The sequence below is a fragment of the Manacus vitellinus genome, unplaced genomic scaffold, assembly GCF_001715985.3.
Source record: "Manacus vitellinus isolate BGI_N305 unplaced genomic scaffold, ASM171598v3 scaffold_28_pilon, whole genome shotgun sequence".
NCBI lineage: Eukaryota > Metazoa > Chordata > Aves > Passeriformes > Pipridae > Manacus > Manacus vitellinus.
In genome coordinates, this window is record NW_021940122.1 from 9,931,534 (window position 1) to 9,953,167 (window position 21,634).

At 52.1% G+C, this 21,634-nt stretch overlaps 3 protein-coding genes across 4 annotated transcripts; all 3 read left to right on the forward strand.

The window, feature by feature from the left end:
- Positions 1-250: 250 nt before the first annotated feature.
- Positions 251-2,134, forward strand: TPI1 (triosephosphate isomerase 1). The gene is made up of 6 exons (XM_029960689.1): positions 251-374; positions 460-544; positions 678-810; positions 917-1,002; positions 1,223-1,310; positions 1,574-2,134. The coding sequence occupies exons 2-6, from the start codon at positions 467-469 to the stop codon at positions 1,690-1,692; spliced, it is 504 nt and encodes a 167-aa protein (XP_029816549.1). The 5' UTR covers positions 251-374; positions 460-466; the 3' UTR covers positions 1,693-2,134.
- Positions 2,135-4,864: 2,730 nt separating this feature from the next.
- On the forward strand, positions 4,865-11,188 carry LRRC23 (leucine rich repeat containing 23). 2 transcript variants are annotated; one of them, XR_001920893.2, is made up of 7 exons: positions 4,865-5,046; positions 5,123-5,235; positions 6,068-6,321; positions 6,411-6,541; positions 9,567-9,703; positions 10,351-10,515; positions 10,802-11,188. XR_001920893.2 is itself a non-coding variant. In XM_018074595.2 (7 exons), the coding sequence occupies exons 1-7, from the start codon at positions 4,945-4,947 to the stop codon at positions 10,877-10,879; spliced, it is 1,041 nt and encodes a 346-aa protein (XP_017930084.2). In that variant the 5' UTR covers positions 4,865-4,944; the 3' UTR covers positions 10,880-11,188. The 2 variants fall into 2 exon arrangements, 1 of the variants encoding a protein (XP_017930084.2); XM_018074595.2 differs by having other exon boundaries at positions 10,290-10,515.
- A 168-nt stretch (positions 11,189-11,356) lies between these two features.
- On the forward strand, positions 11,357-20,923 carry ENO2 (enolase 2). Its single transcript, XM_008926197.3, has 12 exons — positions 11,357-11,533; positions 14,478-14,569; positions 15,493-15,588; positions 15,885-15,943; positions 16,944-17,013; positions 17,188-17,321; positions 17,914-18,136; positions 18,589-18,786; positions 18,915-19,116; positions 19,326-19,434; positions 19,572-19,630; positions 19,969-20,923. The coding sequence occupies exons 2-12, from the start codon at positions 14,485-14,487 to the stop codon at positions 20,036-20,038; spliced, it is 1,305 nt and encodes a 434-aa protein (XP_008924445.2). The 5' UTR covers positions 11,357-11,533; positions 14,478-14,484; the 3' UTR covers positions 20,039-20,923.
- Positions 20,924-21,634: the final 711 nt, after the last annotated feature.

A 21,634-nucleotide genomic window follows, 5' to 3' on the forward strand; every position in this document is an offset into this window, starting at 1 on the left:
TTCCAAGGGACCGCTGTGACCTGGCCAGCGGCCTGGTATCGCCTGTCAGCCCGCTGAAAAGGGCTTTCCTCCCCTCTGTTGAGTCATCGGATAGCCGGGATAGTCCTGCAGTACAGAGCCCCCCAAAGGTCAGCGAGGAGGGGCAGGCTGAGCCTTCCCGGGAGAGAGGGATGACCTCTTGGGGTCAGTGGCTAGGTGCAGTTTCTGCCCTTTGCCTGTCTCAAAGGTAACCATGTGCTTTGCCTTCCAGAGGTGGTTTGTGGAGCCCCTTCCATCTACCTTGACTTTGCCCGTCAGAAGCTTGATGCAAAGATTGCAGTTGCAGCACAGAACTGTTATAAGGTACCAAAGGGTGCTTTCACAGGAGAGATCAGGTGAGCCCTGGAGAAAGAGTAAAGACAGGATGCCTCTGGGACCTGAATTTCCTCCAGAGGTTTGAGTCATCTCCTTTCTCCTCAGCCCAGCAATGATCAAAGATATTGGAGCTGCATGGGTGATCCTGGGCCACTCAGAGCGAAGGCATGTTTTTGGAGAGTCTGATGAGGTGAGTGACCTCATGGAATGGTGAGATGGTCCAGTTTGGATGGGTCTGCAAAGACTGGAAGGGTGAGCAGTTAAAACAGTACTACAAGAGTAGCTCTGGTTTATTGTTTGCCTCGTTTCTTTTCTACTTCCAGTTGATTGGGCAGAAGGTGGCTCATGCTCTGGCTGAGGGCCTTGGAGTCATTGCCTGCATTGGAGAGAAGCTGGATGAGAGAGAAGCTGGCATAACAGAGAAGGTGGTTTTTGAACAGACCAAGGCTATTGCTGGTAAGAGAAGAAAATAGGGGTGTTCTTTTTATCAGTTATCAGAAGAGCTCTGTTCTTCCCAGCATAAGGGTACTGTGCTTACCTATATCTTCTCCCTCCTCCCTAGATAATGTGAAGGACTGGAGTAAAGTGGTTCTTGCCTATGAGCCAGTTTGGGCTATTGGAACTGGTAAAACTGCAACTCCCCAACAGGTATGAGCAGGAGAAGGGTGGCTGATTTGATGCCAACTGACCCTTCCCACTCAAGAAATCTTCCTGGGGATTCTTAGTGACGATTTTCTGGAGATTCTTAGCAACTTAGAGAATTTTAGACTTAAGGATTTAAAGATTATCTAACGGTTCCCTTCTCTTTGGAAGGGAATTGTGTGCAGAATGGCTCAGCCCTCAGTGGGACTCTTGTGTTCTATTGCAGGCTCAGGAAGTTCACGAGAAGCTGCGGGGGTGGCTGAAAAGCCACGTGTCTGATGCTGTTGCTCAGTCAACTAGGATTATCTATGGCGGTGAGTCCGAAGCCACTTTCCAGGGCAGGAAAGTGCTTAGTTTCTCTGCCTATTGCTGTAGTTGTACATCATGCTCTGCTTGGTGAGGAAACTTGAGACTGTCAGAGCATGAAGAACCACCTACTAGCTTGTTTGTTAGCTTACTTGGGTAAATGGGAGACAGTCTTGCTGTCTGCAAGAGGTGGCTGGTACCTTGCAGGTCTTGCCTTTGTCCTGGCCCTGTCCTGGCTGCATCTGACCTTAAAACACTGCTCCCTCTTTAGGTTCAGTCACTGGTAGCAACTGTAAGGAGCTGGCCTCTCAGCATGATGTGGATGGCTTCCTTGTTGGTGGAGCTTCTCTCAAGCCAGAGTTTGTGGATATTATCAATGCCAAACACTGAAGCACCTGTGAGGAGCAGTCCCTTGTGGTTAAGAAATGGAAACAAGAAGGGACCTTTCATTGCACACGTCTCAGTACAGAGGCCTCCTCCAAGGCTTTCCCCCTCCACGGTCGTTGTTCTAGTTGTTCTGCTAACCACCCCCACCATGTTGGAGTCCTGTTAGTGGGAGCCTGTCTCAGCAAAGTCTTGACAGCCTCCTCTGAATTGGCAGAATCCTCAGTTGCCTGTTGACCTGTTAAGAACCCACAGCCCACCTGGCCAGTATCTCCCCCTTTCCCTGCAGTACTGCAATGGGAGGGGACCACTGGTGCTGGGGGAAGGAACCACACAGTCTGCATCCTTCAGCTCCATCAGCAAGGAGCCTGTCAGCTTCAACCTTTGTGAGACGTCTTACCTCACCTGTGTCCCATACTGAACAATAAAGGAAAAACTGAAAAAGCAAGGGTGTGTCTTGGATCTTATTTGGAAGCAGCTGGGGACAGGCAGCATACAGAACCTAGTGCTTTTGGAGGTGGCTGGTTGCAGAGAAGGTAGTGTGGTTTTTGTGGGCTCTTCTTGAGGGCCCACTGTTGCCCCAGTAGGCATTGCACAGATTCAGCCTGCATCTGGTTTGTCATGGAACAGCTCTTCTTTGGGCCTGTGATGACTTGACTCTATCTTTTCCGTCAGTGTCTCTGTTCCAGTAGTTGCTGGAGCACACTGCTGTCCCACTAGTGAGCTAGTCTTTCCAGGCAGGCTCTGTAATGTGCTCATCCCTGTGCTCTACCTGTGAGGACTGGTAATTGACTGCTCATTAAATGTGGAGCGAGCAGCTCCCTCCCTAAGCAGGGAAGGATTTTAGGCTGTGTGTTGAGGCTGTGCCTGCTTTCAGCTGTGTGCTGGTGGGCGAGGACACAAGACTAGGTGTTACTTCCCAGCTGCTGATTTTTTTTTCAGTAGTACTAAGGGTGACGAAAAAGGAAGTGCCTCACAAGGAGGAGCTTAGCTATGAGGTGGCATATCCTTGGGAGTCTAGGGGCAGTGTTCTAGCTGCAAGTGCTAGCATCACCTGAGGGCTGAGAGGTGGGAGCTGAGGACCAAGGAGGAGAAAGCCTAATGCTGTGGCGGCTTCTACCTAGCTGCTGCTGGGGGGGAATTCCTCCTGCCTAGCTGGAACAGATGGGAAAGAAAAAGCCCTCTGCCCTTCAGAGGCATCTCCTTCCCAGTTGGGAGCAGAGCCCACTGCTGCCACAGCTTCTTGTGGAAGGAGAGACAGGCTAAAATGGTGCTGAAACTGGTGGGTGGCAGTGGGATAAGCACTGTTGGGAAGCTGTCTGGTGAGAGCAAGGTCATCTGACATGGAAGGATGTCAGATGGTCTAAGAAAGAAGAGCCTGACAGCAGCAAGGAGGGAGGTGGCAGCTCCCAGCTCCAGGTGCATGTGGAGTGACGTGGGGAGGGGGAGGATAATTCAAAGGTGAAAAAAATTCTGAAAGCTGTATTGTCTCTGACCAGAGCCTGTGTTTCTGAGAGGCTGCTGGGCCATGGCTGCAATTTGGTGCCACAGTGCACTGGGGTCAGTGTGGCCAGAGCAGTGGTGATGCAGCAGGAACATGCAGGGGGCCTAAGGCTGCTGGGAGTGGGTAGAATCATTCACAGGGATTGGCTGCTGGCTGCAGCTCTACTGTCAGTTCCTGCTCCTGCCCAGTCCTGCCCACAGCACAAAAGCCCAGGAGAGTGACCTACATAGAAAAAAAACAGATGGGAGCTGAGCATTGATCTTGGCTGCTTTGAGGAGAATACAGAGGCATGAAAGCATTCCTTTAATGAGGAATAAACTCAAGGAAAATCATTTCTGTATCAACAGGAGTGCCAGATCTTGTTTTTCTTCTGTTTTGTCTGCTTTCTGGCAGGACTGCAGCTCTATGGAGTGGAAATAGTGCCAGATCCTCCCTGCACACTGTAGTGGTTGAGTCTTAAACAGGTCGCTGTTGGGGGAAAATGCGTTGTGTCAGATGGAACAGTCCGAGAGGCTGTGGTGGCTCCGTGTCCTCAGCCCCAAACAATAGCCAGGCTGAGCTTGTATTTCCAGTAGGCACCACACGCACACACATTGACAAGTCCTTGTGGGTCCCTTCCAACTAAGAATATTCTGTGATTCTGAATACACATCACTTAACCATATAACCATGGATGGCCACACAGATTACACATCCAGCCACACAGAGCACTCACACACAGTGCCAGCAGCCTCATGCCACCCTGTGTTCTGGCTGAGCAGGATGGAAGTACACTCGTGTGCACCCATGTATATATGTGTATTTATATACGTATATACACATGTACAGTGTGTCCATCCAGCAGCTGGGCTCAGGCAGTGTCCAGCAGCTGCCCCCCCATCCCAATCTCTCCAGTCTTTCTGGTCCCCCAGTAGTCAGCTCCCTGGCCACAAGTCCTTCACCCAGGGCGATGGCTGGCACACTCCTGTCTGACATCCAGCTCCACTTGGACCCAGCTTATCTAACACTGACACTTCCCAGGGCCTGCAGAGGAGTGAAGTCCACTGGAGGGAAAGGGAGCAGGGCCTTGGACTTTGTATTGACTGCAAATCACTGGTGACCGTCAGCTCTGAGTAGCATTCCCAGCTGGTAAACACCCGGCTCTCACAGGCACTGTTGGCATTGGCTGGGCGTGGGCAGCCTCACCCCTTCCCGTCTCCACAGCCTGGAGCAGAGGGCTGGAGCGGTGGACCCCAAAAGCTCCTTCCTGGCATCCAGGCAGTCATGTCTGGGGAGCCCAATTCTGCTCACCATGTTAATTAAACATTTACTGGGAGGAATGTCTTTCCTCAGGACATTCGCTGCCTCAGTGACCATCACCCTCTGTAGCCCAGCCTGACTGTGAAGCGGGCTCCATTTTTTGACCTGGGGTGCACTCAGGATGGCCTCCAGCGGTCCCTTCCCACCAAAATAATCCTTCAGTTCTCTGGATACGCCAACAATTGCAGATTGTTCCCACACACCTGGGAAGGTGGAGTGGGATAGCAAAGTGCTTCTGATGACGGCGGGACACGCTCTCAGCTTTCCATGTGGCAGTGACTACCCAAAGGACACGGTGCCCCGGGAAGCCGCGAGCCCACCCCGGCGGCGGCTCCGCGCCGCTCCCGGGAAGCCGTGCCCGCCCCGGTTCATGGCAGCGGGAGCCGCGGCCCGCGCCGCCGGGCCTCTGGGAGCAGCCTCCGCGGGAAGAGGGAACAGGGTTCTGTCCTGGGAGGATGGAGGACGACGAGCAGGAGGGGGACGAGCACAGCCCTGAGAAGGAGGAGGAAGAGGGGGAGAAGGAGGAGGGGGAGGAAGAGGAGAATAAGGAAGAAGAGGTGAGGGGGGGGCCCTCAGCACCGCCCGGCTGTGCGTGGGCCAGCGCTGGTGTTGTGCTCTCTCCTCCTCTCCCAGGTGCCGGCTCCCTGTCCTCTGACGGAGGAAGTACTGAAGGACGGCCTGTCTCTCCTCAGTAAGACGGGCAACGGGCTGGCCCACACCTACGTGAAGTTTGAAGCCAAAGGAAAGTGAGTGTGCAGCACCTGCCCCAGCAGAAGCTCCACAGCCACCCGCAGCCATGGAGCAGCTGTGCCATAAACTGGTGACGGGCCATGCGGGGCAGGAGCGTTTCCAGGCACTGCTCTCCAGCCGCCTGGCTTCCAGTCCGTGCCTTAGCACAGTCTGTCCATCCTCAGCCCTGAGGTGGGCACAGCCTCCACCACAGCCAGACGCACTAGTGGGACATCAGTGTCTCTAAGGATTGAGGGGAGCCTGCCCCTCACTCTGGGCTGTGGTCTCCTAGGGGAGCCTGAACCGGGTGACCTCCCTACAGGCACTTTGAGAAAATCCACTAACATCTGTCCCATTAACTAACATTTAAGGCATGCAGTTGTAAGTACAGTGCCACAGTGGCCTCCGGATCAGCACACCCTCATTACCCTGGACCTAACTAAGAGGCCTCAGTAAGACTGTTTCTTTCAGCAGCCTCATACATAAGTCAACCACCATTTTTCCCACTAGTAAAGTCCTTACACACAGTTGCTGTCTAACAGACCCCTCCCCGAAACTTACCCTCTTTTCTGCTCCGGTTCTGTCCTCTCCTGACAGATACTTTTCAATGGGAATAAGTACTCCCTCTGCCAGGAAAGGAGGTCAAATCTTACCATTTGTCCTTGTTTACAGACTGTTTGGCCTGTCCCTATCACCTGCCTTTTTCTTCCTTCTCTCCAGCAAGGCTTTCTAGGATAGCAGGCAAGTGCAAGAGGAGGTTGCCCTCCCTCCAGTAGTTGCAAGGAGCAAACCAAAAGCTGGTGGTGGGGAAATATGAGAGATGTTTCATTCACATTCTCCCTTCCTCAGGAACTTGACAGACATCAGTGTGCTCAAAAGCTTCATTCACCTGCGGTATGTGGATTTGTCAGAGAACAAGCTGCAAGATTTGTCTCCACTGAGCAGCCTAACAGAGCTGCTTTGGCTGAAGGTGGATGGGAACCTGCTCACCAGTGCCTGCATGCAGGAGCTGTCCTATCTCCAGGTCATCAGCTTTGATCGCAACCGCATCAAGGATATGGAAGGCATTACTCACCCCCGCTTAGCCACCCTCAGCCTCAAAGGTGATACAGACCACCTCTCTTCACTCTTGTGGGGACACTCTTTGGGTGGGATTAACTCTCTTGTTGTTTCTTCTTCCTCTGGCACTCAGAAAATAAAATCCAGACAATGCTGGGCCTGAGTAAGGACCAGTTGTTCAGCCTGGAAGTCCTGGAGCTGCGAGGAAACAAACTAAAGACCACAGCAGGGCTCAGTCTTCCCAAGCTCAAGAAACTCTATCTGGTAAGGGATCGACCAGCCTGGGGAGTGGGACAGAGCCTGGCTGCAGAGCCTGGCACCTCCAGCCAGTGGGAGATAGGGAGTTCAATCTTTTCAGCCTGAGGGAGCAACAGATTTCAGAGAACTAAAAGACCAAATCACTTCTTTGGAGTAGCTCCATGTTCGCTGTGGGCCCAGATAGCACAAAGGGAGTAGCCACTAACCACAAACTGCAGAGGAGTTGGCAACATTCAGTGTGTCAAGTTCTTCCCCCATGACCTCCTGCAGGAGAGCAGTTTTCCTTTCAGGCAGTGTTAGGCAAGCTCATATTCAAGTGTCCTGGGACTACCGGAGATCACTGGGCAAAGCAACAGGTTTGCTCTGGGTGACACTGGGAGGTGCCTCTTTCTCCTCTCTGATGGACCTTATCAAATACTGGTTTAAACCACATGATTCAGACCTTCAGCTGCCAAAAAAAAAACAAACAAAACAACAACTGATTGAACATCACAGTAAAACTCAGGTAGGAGAAGCAATTTCCTCATATCATAAACAGTTGCTTCAGAGAACATTTACTACTAGAGGAGGAAGTGAAGAGGGTAAGCATGGCCTGTGTGTATGTATGTGTATGGCTTATCTATGTATGTATGGCCACGCATCACACAGTGCTACAGCTTGCAAAGACTAGATAGATAACCTGAGTCACTACTTCTTAAAAAGCAATTAAATATTATAAAGGCTTTGAAAACCTATGTGGTTTCTTTTCATCAAGTCTTCCTGGCAGAAAACACTGAGGAGATTGCTTGCTGAGATTGCCTGCAATTTTCTAGTGGAAAACTGGGATTTTAGATCTAGAGGTTCTCAAAGACTGGGTGAAGTGGATAAGTCAGTAGATACAATACAGCATTTCAAAGCATAAATAGACACTTCAGTGAGTTATTGGAGGGAAGCAAATACAGCATCTGTATTTAAACAAGGTTCCTGGTATGATTGAGGGGTTTCTGAGCTGCCCAAATGAAGCGGGAAAACTGCATTGTTCTATTAAAACTAGAACAACTGACTGTCAGGAATCTTTGGGGCTTGAATTTGTCTCCCATGTCCAATGCTCATTACATCCTTTTGCAGGGAAATCTCTCTCAGCAATGCTTGACTTTCTCTATAAAGATTTTGGTGTTACTTCAGCCTTGGGTAGGTGCAGCTGATGCCTCAAAGACAGGGTTCAAGAAAAAGGGTTCAGTTTAAACAAACTGAACCACATTTGGTTAATGTGTGACATAGCTAGAGATGAAATTTAGTACATAAAAAGTTTTAGGTACTAACATGAAGACTATAAGCTGGCTGTGTACCATGTGGCACTTGCAGCAGCTTGAGGGTCAAAGTAGGACTGTGTTAGCTCCTGGTCCTGGTGCAGCAGCGGAGGCAAAGGCTGACTAGAGAAAGGTGAAGTGTGCAGGAAGTGGAGAGGGAATCATGGGCAACTATACTATGGTAGCCTTCCATACAAAACGGTGGCATCTCATCCATGTGAAGAACTGGAATGTAAGGTAAGGTGATGGTGTGTCAAATTGAATGTTATTTGATTTAGGGGAAAAAATAATAAAACAACCCTGAAAAATGTCCATTCTACATTGTCCTGCTAGTGCTTGCAAGGCCAGAGCTGTTAAAACTATTCACACTGAAGTCATGAAGAAAGTGAGAGTGATGGGAGGTTACTATTCCTTTTACAAACCAGTGGTCTGTGAGCTCCCCACTCACCCCAGCTTCTAATTTCCTCTGAGGTACAATGTCCTAATCCTCCCTGACTGTTAAATCTGCTCTTGTGACCTTCACTAAATATCCAACTTTCCTCTTTTTGTCCATGTGTTACTCTTTTTACTTGGCCCAGCTGGTCCAGACTCTCCCTTGTCCAGTTTCCATTAAAATGCTCCTTTTCTACAAAATGTCCTTTTCCTGAGTGACCCAGCCCTAAAGTGTTCTCCTATCCCACCAGTTCATCCTGTGTCCCTTTATTAGCCTCAGGTATTGTCTACATCACTGCCTGGCTACCTATGAGGAACAGAGAGCACAACAGCACCTCTCTCCACGTTCGTTTCCCGTTCAGGTGTTTGTGTCCTTAGAGACTTAGAGACTGCGGCCCCGAGCCACATTAGCAAGTGAAGCCGTGCTCAGCTCCAAGCTGAGAACGTGGCGGGGAGGTGGCAGTTACGAGGGATGCTCCAAACTTGGCGGCACAAGGCGGTGAGCAGCCTGACAGGTCGCTGGTGCTCTCACTGCGGGGAGCCCGCGCTTGGGCTGGAGACCTCTAGTGGCCTTTTCCAGCCGACATCTTGCTGAGAAACTATTCCTGATATTCAGAGCTTCCTATTTTCCCGCCTCGTTAACCCACATCACAGTAAAGCGAATGAAATTCAGTGATGGGGGATTTTAAACTTCCTGATTTAAGATTTTCAGATTTGTTTCAAGAAGGTGCACCTATGATGAATAACAACAATTATACCTGAAAAATCTTAAAATTAAACCAACCAGCAACCCCTACCCCCCTCCTCTCTCAGAGCACACAGCCTGCTTCTGCTACCAGAGGGGTAGAAGAGACTTCCTGGTAGTAGATTTCCCCCACTGGGGGACTGGAAGATGCCTAGACTACGTGGACTATGTGACTGAGAGGGGCTGGTTACTTATCCTTTAAATACACTCATTTTACGCTCAGGTCTGAGCTTTCCCCTCCACACAGTTGCTCTCTGAGGCCCATATTTGGCACTGCCATGGAAGGGAGTACTGTGCTGGCAATGGAATATTCACCTGGGGTGGTTTTGTCTCAGACACCAAGTGATGCTCCAGGAAACACTTTTTCAGCAAACTTCTGGTCCTTGAATCTGAGTGCTTAGATGAATGACCACTTGGCCAAGACCCTGAACAACCTGATATAGCTTCAGAGAAGGCTGTGTTATGAGTGGTAGAAAGTCTGAAGGGTAGAAAGAGCTTTAAAGGCCAGAAATAACTGCTGCGTGTCCCCTTTTCCCTTCTCTCTTCCTGTCTCCCTGGTGCTCAGGCCCAGGCCAACATCCGCAGCCTTGAAGGCCTTGAGGGGCTTGAGCAGCTGGAGACTCTGCACCTGCGTGACAACAAGCTGGAGACCCTGGATGGATTCTCCAGTAGCATGAAGTGCCTGCAGTATCTCAATCTACGGTGGGTCTTCCCTGCTCTGTGTTGGGACCAGAGATTCTTTCATCAGACTGTACTCCCATTTAGATCTTTAGGATTTTCTGGTTTTTATTGGAAATTGAAGACCTGGTAGGGATGGGTTGATATTTACTGTTCTTAACTGGCATTCAGCACTCAGTTGTTTAGATGTGTAACAGTCAGGACCTCTCCTGGGCTTCTCAGGAAATATCTGCTTCTCCAGTCACTCTCATACTCCACCTCATGATTTTTATTCCTTGCCATAACTCCACTGGATCCCTCAAAGCATATTCTCTATGTCCTGTTTGCAAGTGCCCTTTAGTTCTCGGCATTTGCCATAAAGGGTGTTGGAGATATCACGTGATTCAATGGACTGTCTGAGCACAGAGAAATCCAGAGGACATGTCCTGTTTGTCCCTCAGTCTGGGGAGCTGCAGGCAGATCTGGATCTTAGGTGACAGATCTGTGGTCTAAGCTCTACGGTCCATCATGCTGCTAAGTTTTGCTTTGTCTATCTTGTCCACTTACTGTTCCAAAGGGATCTCACTCCTTGCACGGGTCTCTTTCCCCCGCTCTCTTGTGCTTCCTTCAGGAACAATGGGATCAGTAGCTTCCAGGAAGTGGAAAAACTGCAGGTTCTCCCCATGCTGCAGGCACTGGTGCTGTTGGACAATCCATGTGCTGATGAACCCAGTTACCGGCTGGAGGTCCTTGCCCTGCTGCCACACCTGCAACGCCTTGACAAGGAAGTAGTTGAGCAAGATGAGCGGGAAGAGGCGATGAAAATTCGTCAGACAAGGCAGGAAGAAAAAGAAAAGGTGAGAACAACATGGTAGGGAGAAGAAGAAGGAAGTAAAGAGAAAGAAAAAGGATCAAACATGCTGATGAAGCCTCACCTCCCTCTGGATTATATGAGGAGAAGGGTGAGTGGCATCAGTTCCAAGTGCAGAAGAGCCTGAAAAAGAGACTGGGCTTTGCAACCTGGTTCTGATGGCCAGCATGCAGCCCTGCTGTCATTCCCAACCCCACTAGCCAAAGAGGGTGATGAAAGGGGAAAAGAAGTTGGGCATGGATTCATTAACTTCTCCCTCTTCCCTTCTTCAGGAAATGGAAGGATCTCTCAAGGATGATGCGTCTCTTCAGGAAATGGAAGAATCACAAGGGGATGGTGTGACTGAGTGACCTCTGTTTTTAATACCTGTTCCCAGAGGTTGTCAGGATGTGGAGATGCCTTTCCCCTCATGTGCGGATGGGAACACGAGAGCTGTAGGTACCAGCTTCACCTCATTTTACCTCTGGACAAAAGAAGAGGGCTACCCACCCTGGTCCTGGAAGCTACCCTGAGGCACTGCAGTGTTTTTGCAGTCACTGCACTGATATGTTCTATTCTTGGTAGGCCCAAGAGGGAAAATGGGAGAGTTATAGGTTCTGTGGTTCGATTTATGGCTCCCAAAAATCCTGCAAGATTTTCCGATTTGAATAAAAATAATTAATGAGCCCGGAGTGACTGGGATTGTTTATCCTGCACACCCACTCCTATTCCCTGGTTCTCTCACCCTAGTCTGTCTACGTCTATCCCTTGCTGCCTGCCTTTCTCTCCCTCTCCATCCCCTACGTGCTGTTTGCAAAGCTTTGCTAAATCCTGACTCATCGCAGCTCTGGGTCACATGCTGCTGTCCCGGCCCTATCAGGGGCGTCTCCATCCTGCTGCTGCTGCCGCCGTTGGCTTAGAGGACACATCATCTCCCCTTGAGGTCCTGCATCCCTCCTCAGCTTCGTCCTCTCTCCTTTCTACCAGCACTCTCTCAATCTCTCGTTCACCCCTGCCCTAGGAAGGTAAGTGTCTCCCCACGGCCAGCACCCCCCTCTCCACATGCATGTTTCTGCTCCCCACCTTGTGCCCTCCAAACCCCACACGCACTTTGGGGTCCCTGCAGAGAAGGACCACGGTGAGCAGCATTAACAACTAAACTCCCCTCACTTCCTCTCCCTGCTCCTCCCACCTATCTCTCCTCACCCACAACCTTCTCACTTTTCTTTCATATTTTAATTCCAGGTACTCCCTCCTTCCCTAGCCCCCCCTTGCCCCTCCAGGCAATCATCATTTCAGATGCGAACCTAGGGAATTGCAGGAGGGGGGCAACCAAGGAGGATAAGGGGTGCTCCCAAGGGCATTGTCGGGAGGTGCTGCGGGATGGGGCTTTCCCTGGGGGAGGGGGTGGTAGTGGGGAGGACGCAAAGCTCAGTCTGGGCACTGCTGGGAAAAGGATCCAGCCTCAGGGCAGACCAACCGCCCCCGTCTCCCGATGCGTTGACATAACCACGGGCGCTCCGGGAGAGGGAGGGAGGAGAGGGGGTGTTTTCCTATTTGCACAGCCCCACACCACACAGGGGAGGGGGGGCAGCAGGGAGAGGAGGTGACAGTCAAGCAAGCAATAGCTGCATCAGCCACGACACTGCAGCAGTGCGGGCTTCCTGGGAGCAGTGCCTAGCCCGGGAGAATCGCAGCAGCACACGGGACTGGTGGCGGTGGCTTGGGACGAAGGTCTTCACCGTGCTGGCCCGCCTGGCGGGGAGGGGGAATTGCTGCCAGCGCCAGCTACAGCGAGACGCTGCCCTGGTGACAGGCAGTGCCACGGAGCGGTGCCCACGGGAAGGCACTGCAGCAGGACCAGCCTCCCGGGGTGCGCTGCCCAGCCCCTGTTCACGGGGGGATGCACAGCATCCAGCCTGGCTCCTCTCTCCCCCTGGTTGTGGTCTATGGCCTCCCAGCTATGGGCTCCATCCCAATCCCTTATCCTGGCTTATCCGCTTCTGACCTCCTTTCTGGACAGTGCGGCTGATGCCAGGGATTTCAGGGTGGTTCTTTGCACTGTTCAAAGGAGGGCAAGCTCAGGGGGACACGGGGCAGCAACACAAGCGGAGTAAAGGGTTTAAAGGACTAGAGGGAAAAGAGATCATGTGAGTGATGGGGTGGGGCAAGCAAGGCTGGATTTGGCTTGTCATTTGGCTTCCTCGGAGCTAGCTCCAACAGGAGCAGGTGGATGTGGCCAGAGGGATGTGACCATGGACAACGCGACCACATAAGCAGAAAGGCACAGCATCGGGCACGGGACTCGCTGTCAAAGCTCACTTTAATTGGGGTACTGTCCCTCTCTACCCCGTGGAGGCTGTTGAGGCATGGCCAGGACACTGCTGCAAAGGAAGCTCGCAGCTGCACGGGCACGGCTCTGGAGGAAGTTCCTGTGGCGTGTGCCAGATGGCGTGAGGAGCACTGCCAAAGCGTCTGATGGGGGATCCCAGCCCAGATGGACACGGTGGAGGGCCCTGCGCAGGCTCCAGAGAACCCTGGAGTCGCTAACTGAAACTCCCAAATACGGGAAGCTCTGGCTGAAACTTCAGAGCAGCAGCGCGATTTCCTCACACCCCTGTGATTTCCACCCACCCGGGGCAGCGGGTCGAGCGCTGACTCTGGCTTCCCCCAGCCTGCTTCTTAGCTCCCCCTAGTGCTGTGATGTGCTATTTCCAGCTTATCCCACCCCACCCTGCGCTGAGCCCCTGTTCTGGCTGTGCCCCTGCTCACACACACCACGGGGAGGTCCTGGCTTGGGCCCCGTGGTTACTCCAGCCTCTGCCAGCCCTGCTCGGGGTTCAGTGAATCATCTGTGGGAGCCGGGGGAGGAAAACCTGGGAGGGCTGGGGGCGTGGGGGAACATGCACCTCTCTGCAGCACCCTGGCATTGCACAGGCCCACAGCCAGGAGAATGAGAAGGTGGCATAGTGGGAATGAGATGGTTTGGACCCCCTATGGAGCAAACTGCAGCAAGAGAAGCTCTTTCAAACAGCCATCATCACCCACCAGCTTGTTTTCTACTTCAGATTTAACCAGATGCCCAAAACGCCATGCTTCCTCCCCCTCCTCATCCAACAGAGATACCTCCCAGCCTCATCCACTTCGCTGTCTCAGGAACAGAGTGAAGGTTTGGCATCTGGGCCAGGTCCCTCCTCCTTCAGAGCCCTCTCTACCACGTCTGAGGCACCGTGGCCTTCAGCAGGATGTCTCCTCAGGCTGCTGGCCTCCGTGCTCCTGCCACCTCAGCACAGCCTGACCCGGCGGCTCATGGAGGAGACAGGAAGGCTGAACTGGGTGCTCAGCAGAGGCGACATGGATGGGGGTCTGTGAGAGCCAAACTGGGGCAGCTCCCCTGCCATGGACCCGAGGGTCCCCACGGGTTGGCTGCCCCCCTGCCCTGCCCATCGCTCTTGGCTGGCTCACTGCACAGGGACACAGCAGCCACTTGCTGCCTGGCCCTGGAAAGCACTGTCCTCGCCTCACGGCAAGGGGACAGGAGATGCCAGAAGCTGGTACCCTGTCCTTGACGCCAGAGCCAGGGGCACCTCCCCGCTGTGCCAGCTGATCCCTCCCTCTCTGCTGTCCGTGGATGCTGTGGCACCCTCCCCAACCCTGCCATCCGGGCTCGTATCAGGCGCTCTGCGTGACGCAGGGAGAGAGGGAGAGAGTACTCCCAGTTTGTCATCTGCAGCAAAGGCACAGAGTAAATTCAAATAGATACCCTGTTCCTGGACAAAACAGACTATGAGTAGATTCCCACAGTCTGGGTGAATTTCTACATTTCCTGGGGCCAATAGTTTTAGCCCCAATTCATAGGATCACGTTTCCTTCAGCTCCCTTCTCTCTGTCAGTCTAGACACAGAAGGGTGAGCACCACATCCTGGGGCCTCTCAGGGCTGAACGTGTCCTGTTGTCTCCTCTCCACAGATTCATTATGGCAGTCGAGAGGATCCATGCCCGGGAGATCCTGGACTCCCGTGGGAACCCCACCGTTGAGGTGGACTTGTACACACACAAAGGTATGTGGGGAGGATAAGAGATGGAGGGAAAGCCCTGCCCATCCTTGCAGAGCTGGCGCTGTGCAGTAGCCTGGCACGCTCCGCTGAGAGCATGGAGGGTCTTCACCAGTGAACCCCCAGCAGACAACAAGCCAGGGGAAGAGGCAAAGACCAAAACTCTGCTTGTGGCTTTGCTTGTGCTTGTGCTCAGCAACTCTGCACTTGTGCTGGGCAAATCATGACAAGACAGATGGGACTTGACTGCTGTGTATGTGACTTGAGCCATCCACCTGCTGATAGCAGGGATGGAAGGTTTTGTTAACATAAATATATGCACCTTCTTGTCACATCCCTGTGATGCCCTGCTGTAGCTATGCTTTTAGTCCTGGGACACAGTACGAGTTTGGTAACACATCCATAGCCATGCTTATGGCAGGGGTAAAGGTATTTGACCCTCACATCTCTGTGCAGGCATGTCCATCTCAACTGAAAGACCTGCATCGATGCTGGGCCCAAAATTGTGTGAACTGATGGGTGAGGAGCAGGCAACAAACCATTCTCTTCCTTCTTTAGTGAGGCAGAAACCCAATCCCAGTGTGAGGGGGAGAAGTTGCTGGTGGCTGTGGTTCAGGCTGCCTCTGGAATCAGGAGAAGGGTTGAGGAACCAGACTTCCACTCATCATCTGCAGTTCTGGGATCAGTGTGGACCTCTGGGTGCCTGAGATCCAGATTCCTCAGTCTGGAAACCCTGGGTGCATTTATTTGTGCCATCGAGGTGTTCCAACTCTGAGAAGAACAGCCAGGAGCAGCCAGCCAGCAGGGCCATCCATTTTCACAAGCAGTTGCTACCTTCTTGCCTATGAAAGCAGGGCAGAAGCAGGTGCATGAGGGTTTTTCCTCTTCACCCTCTGTTCGTCTCATGCTCCTGTTTTGCTGTTTCCCAGGCATGTTTCGAGCAGCAGTCCCCAGCGGCGCATCCACTGGTATCTACGAAGCGCTGGAGCTGAGAGACAATGACAAGTCACGTTTCCTTGGAAAAGGTGGGGAGATGCCTGCTGCACACGCTGTCCTTGGGGCTTCCTGTGTGTGGGGCTCTGCAGGAGGGTTCTGCTCATCCGCTGGTGTGATGCAGATGTGTCCCACTGCCCTCAGAGAGACCACAAAGGCACAGACCTAGCGTAAAGTGAAAGATCAGGCCTCGATCTTCCCTTGCTGTCTCCCTCTCTCAGTCTCTCTATTGGTCCTCTCCCTCCCTCTTTCCAACTCTCCTCTTTGCCTCACCCTCTCTCTCTCTCTCTCTCTCTCTCTTTCTTTCTCTGTCTCTTCCCTTCTTTAGGGGTCCTGCAGGCCGTGGATCATATCAACAGCACTGTCGCCCCAGCTCTCGTGGGCTCTGTAAGGATTTCTCTTTGTTCTCCCTTATCCAACGCTTACTCTGGTCCGTCTCTGTCCCCCAATCTCTGTCTCTGCCTCTCTTCATTTCACTGGGTTAACAGACATAGTGATGCTCTCTGTAAACCGTGGGCACACCCCTCCTGCCCTCCATGCCTGTATGTGTCCACAGCGATCTTTTCTCGGGGAGGAAAGGATTTAACACTACCTGGTCCACTGCAGCATCTGTACTAGCTAGCTAGTCCCCTCGGTGCTCCCTGTAGAGCTCACTCCCTCTTCCAGCCATGCTCCTCCTCAAGCACTGAATCTCATCCACATGTCTGTGGCCTCGTGATGGTGTGATGAGCAATGGCTGTACTGTGCAAGCTCTGGCACAGCCTTGCAGAGCAGTGGTGTCACATCTGCAGCTTGTTTACACATGAAGACCTGGAGCCTGCTCTGAGAAGACCTGAGCTGAAGCCACATACTACACACCATGTAGCCTGTGGCAGGGTCTGGCTGAGAGCCCAGCTCTCTCCACTTGTGAAAAATACCCGATCTGGTGGAGGGCTACCTGTGTTGGGTCTAATCCTGCTCTCCACCTCACTCCCGGGGATGGCTCCATCCAGTCTGTATTTGTTTGCTTGAGGTTGAGCATGTACTGTTGTTCTGCCTAGCTTCTGTGTAGCCACAGCACCACAAAGCTCCCTGGAAGCTGCTGAAAGCCTCAGTAAATCCTTGAGGGAGTCCTGTGTCCCCAGTAATGTGTGGCCTTGCCTGGGCTGCAGTTGACCCCCTCTCCAGCATGGGTACATCTACACTGCACTGCAGCAACATCGTCGTGGTTACTTAACCTGACTATATACCAAGGCACCAGTTTCCAGAGCTTTGTGTGTTTATGTTCCCTCACAAGCTGAAAAGATCCCTGTATCCCCAGCTTCTCCATCAATGCCTTGTTTCCTGCACACCAGAGCCAACAGCTCTTCCAATCCTCTCCTTCTCAGGAGCTGTTTCTTTCTTGCAGGGCCTCTCTGTCGTGGATCAAGAGAAGATAGACAATCTGATGCTTGAGATGGATGGCACAGAGAACAAATGTAATTCATTCCTCTTTTTTTAGCCTGTGAAGTAAAGACCATGGGAGGCTGCTGGGCTGGAGCGGGGGGCACTGTCATAGCTGTGGTGAGCCCAAGGCTGGGCTGCCAAGGGCACCCGCTGGGCAAGAGGTTGCTGCCTGAGAAGCCTTAACTCCTCCTCGGTTTTGTCCACAGCCAAGTTTGGTGCCAATGCTATCCTGGGAGTTTCACTGGCTGTGTGCAAGGCGGGAGCTGCAGAGAAGGATGTCCCCCTGTACCGGCACATTGCTGACCTGGCCGGCAACTCCGACCTCATCCTTCCTGTGCCAGTAAGACTCCTCTGTCCTTGACATCCACCTTCAGAAGCTCCAAAAGAGTGGTGTTTCCAAAAGAAACTTCAAAGGACGTGTTGGGAGGTAGATAAGGAAGGGATATAGGGCTGGAACATCAGATGAGTACACTGCACTAGTCAGGGAAGCAAACCAAGGCTCAAGGTCTGTCAAGTTCCAATTTGAAAAAAGGAGCCTGAGGAGGATATGGCTTTGTGGTGGGGGATTGACTTGTGAAACTCATTCACAAAGGGTGTAGTGGGTGCCAACATTTTCTCGGAGTCAAGGAGAAAGGTCCTGGAAGAAAGATCGACAAAACATTGCAGATAAACAAACACAGGTAAATACACATAGCTCGGGAGATCTCTGAGAGGGAAATAGGTGGGAAAGTCCTCTCCAACCATGTGCCTTGAGCCACTACTGGAAGGAAGACCCCATGCTTATGTGCCTTTGGTCTGATGCATTGTAGCTGATGTATTATGTTACCCTGTGGGATGTGGTATGAGTGGGTGTGGTGATTCATCTGAGAGCCTCCTCTAAGTGGTATCAAAACCGGTTCCTTCAGCTCTGCTACTCTTGTGGACTCTTCCAGGCTTTCAATGTGATCAATGGAGGTTCCCACGCAGGCAACAAACTGGCCATGCAGGAGTTCATGATCCTGCCTGTGGGAGCTGAAAGCTTCCGCGATGCCATGCGTATCGGGGCTGAGGTCTATCACAACCTCAAGAGCGTCATCAAGGAGAAGTATGGCAAAGATGCTACCAACGTGGGTGATGAGGGAGGCTTTGCCCCCAACATCTTGGAAAATAGCGAAGGTGAGAGCCATACAGAGATGGGGTACCCTTACCTGCAGTGCTGCGGGTTCCTATACCCAGCTCACAGCATTCCCCAGAGACTGGTTCAAAAGATGATGCTTCAGTGGCACTGACCTCCTATGTTAGGGAATGGTTTCTAAGCTCCTTCTCCTTGGAGGGAGCCTTGATTTATTATAGCCTCTCCATACAAATCTTTCACGCATGTGCACACTTTTACACGGCCTTCCCCAAACTTGTCTTTGAGCTTGTATTTTAATTCCTTCTTGTCCACTTGGACATGGCCTCCACAGCTCCTTGGCATGTTTTTGTTGCACTCTGGGCTCCTTTCTACTTCTCCCATCACACCACTAGACTCTAAGTGGCTCTAGGAACACTCTGAGGGGAGATTCCCAAAAAAAGGCAGATTTCTCTGCATGGGCTGACTCTCCTCACTGCACCTCTCCTCCTTTCAGCTCTGGAGCTCCTCAAGGAAGCTATCGACAAAGCGGGCTACACGGACAAGATTGTCATTGGTATGGATGTGGCAGCCTCTGAGTTCTATCGTGATGGCAAATATGACCTGGACTTCAAGTCCCCAGATGACCCAAGCCGCTACATTTCTGGAGATGAGCTGGGTGACCTCTACCAAAGTTTCGTACGTGATTATCCGGGTGAGCTGCTGTGCTTGGCAGTAGGAAATCAGCACTGGTGCTGCACACTTAACCAGCGTAAACCCTCTGTGTTTTTGGGGTGAAAAGGGAGGCAGCTTTGACTCACGTCTCTTCTGTTTTCCTTTCAGTGGTCTCCATTGAGGATCCCTTTGACCAAGATGACTGGGAGGCCTGGACCAAGTTCACTGCCAATGTGGGGATTCAGATAGTGGGAGATGACCTGACAGTGACAAACCCCAAGCGCATCGAGCGAGCTGTTGAAGAGAAAGCCTGCAACTGCCTCCTGCTGAAAGTCAACCAGATTGGATCCGTCACAGAGGCCATCCAAGCGTAAGTCCAGCCCCATGCCCTTGTTGTCCTGTGAAAGGACTGATGATGAACCACAGCAGGGTGTCACGCTATCCACTGGGTGAATAGACTTTTGTCTCTACCAGAGTGTAGGATGCTGAGAGTGGGAGCAGAGGGTGCCTAGATCACACCCTGTGTGGGTGGTGGTTATAGGAGTGGGAGCTACTGACTGCATTTGTTGCTCCTTGCAGCTGCAAGTTGGCCCAGGAGAATGGCTGGGGTGTGATGGTGAGCCACCGATCTGGGGAGACTGAAGACACCTTCATCGCTGATCTGGTTGTAGGACTGTGCACTGGGCAGGTAGGTGAAACCCAGGCCATGCGTAGGCCTGAAGGAAAGCGAAAGTGTGTGAAGACAGAATCCCCTGCCGTGCCATGGGAAACTGGTACAAGTCATAACAGTGTCTTACAATGTCTGTTTTGGGGAATGCCTTACAGATAAAGACGGGTGCTCCCTGCAGGTCTGAACGCCTGGCTAAATACAACCAGCTCATGAGGTAAGGGGCTCCAGGGATGGGAACGCAGAAGAAAGAATGGGGGAATGACAGATTGGGGTGGGAGAAGCTAAAAACCCAAGGGTAGATGGGGCTTGTGGATGAAATATTATGAAGACAAGGCACAGAGATGACAGTGAGATCTCAGGGAGTCCTCTGGAGTGGACTCCTTTCCTCCTCCTTGTGTGAGGGTACAACCCTCCAGGTGCAGCAGCTGGCAAGAAGTGAGCTCCTCCAACCCATGTCAGCTTTCTGTTGATGCACTGCCCCACCAGCAACCTGGTGCCTCCCATGCTCCCTCAACACAAAATCCTGACATGTGGTGTCTCTCTTTCCTGCAGGATTGAGGAAGAGCTTGGTGATGAAGCACGCTTCGCCGGACACAACTTTCGCAATCCAAGTGTTCTTTGAACATTGTCCCCAGGGCACAGCCACCCTGCTGCTCTTTCCCACCTCACAGACTCTAAACCCCCCTTTCCTCCACTGCTCCTGTTTTTGCTCTTTCTCCCCACTCTGTCACCTGGTTCCCTTTCACCTCAAAGCCCCTCAAGTTCAGGTGTCCTCGGCTAGATGTACCCAGGTGAAGGATGAGAGGAAGGCCTACACCCTGTCCCTTGCTTTGGGGTCATAAGCATTTCTGGACCTAGGCATTGTGTGTCTTGTTTTTCGTGCAGGGCCGTGTCTGAGCCACTGCGTTGACGTGTTAGACTATGGGAGCATGCTGCCCGGTGTGTTTTCCTCGTACGCCGAAGCATGTGCAGTGAACATCTGTGTGTCAGCTGGTGTGTCTGGGCACGTGTCGCACCTGTAGCTGTGTCTGGACGAGTGTTGCCAGTGGCTCGCTCTCGTTGTGCATGTGTGTAGGTGTGTGTACATGTACTGGCCTACGGCGTCCCTGTGCCCCAGGCGTGTGTCTGCACCGAGCCCTGGTGGGACCCGAATGTCCCTTGCCTCCACCCCGAGTGCTGTGCTGTGTTGGGCTGTGCTTGCCGGCAGCTTGGTGTTGAAGTGCAGTGGTGTCCCACACTGGGTGTGCGTGTGCGTGTGTGCGCGCTGTCAGTCTCTGGGTCAGCACATAGTACTGCGGGGCGATGTATTAAAACACATTCCGTAAACAAACCTGTGCTCTCATTTGCTTCTTGTGACCTTTTTCTCTCTGTTCCCTTCCCTCTTGCACTCCTTCACCCTCTCTTCTGCCCATGATGTCTGCTTCACCTTCTGGACAGTCCATGCTCAGCTGAGCAACAGACAAACTACAGATCCCTAAACTCAATTAAAATGTATTTCACACCTGAGTTGTCTGACTTGGCCTGATGTTTCTCTCTAGATGCCAGTGTTTGGGAAATGGGTACATTTTGTCATCAGAGCAGAAGAGGCTCACACAGAAAGGTAACCAAAACAAGCAGAGGGGACTGGCAAGATGAAGAAAAGGCCCAGGTACCCTCACCTTCTTTCACAGCCTTGTCCCACAGCCAGATTGCTCTGCTGGCCACCAGCTGGGAAATGCCAAGGGGAAGGCATGTGGGATGGTGGGAATTGCCCCTGTTATCTCCACCAAACCATGTAGCATGAAGATCTGCTGCGCAGAGATTTTACATTCAGATTAGCTCAGCTGGTTAGATCATGGTGCTAACAACACCAAGGTTGTGGGTTTGATCCCTATATGGGCCATTCACTTAAGAATTGGACTCATTGATCCTTGTGGGTCCTTCCAACTCAGAATATTCTGTGAAATAATCATGCCCTCCACTAACATAAAGATCTAGGGGTGGGCCCCCAGCCAGCTGTCCACTGGACTCAAGTGATGGTAAACTGGAACTGCAAATCTTTGGGAGAGAAAAAGCTGTTCCTCCTACCTGCAGAGGGACTTGCAGAGCAGTGATTGGAGGAGTAGGTGGAATGTCAGTCTCTCTCAATTCCATCTGGTTTCACAGGGACAACTCGTCAGTATGTGGGGAAGGTAGCCTGTACTCTAACCAGTTCCCTAGCAGGCTGAGTGCCAGCAAC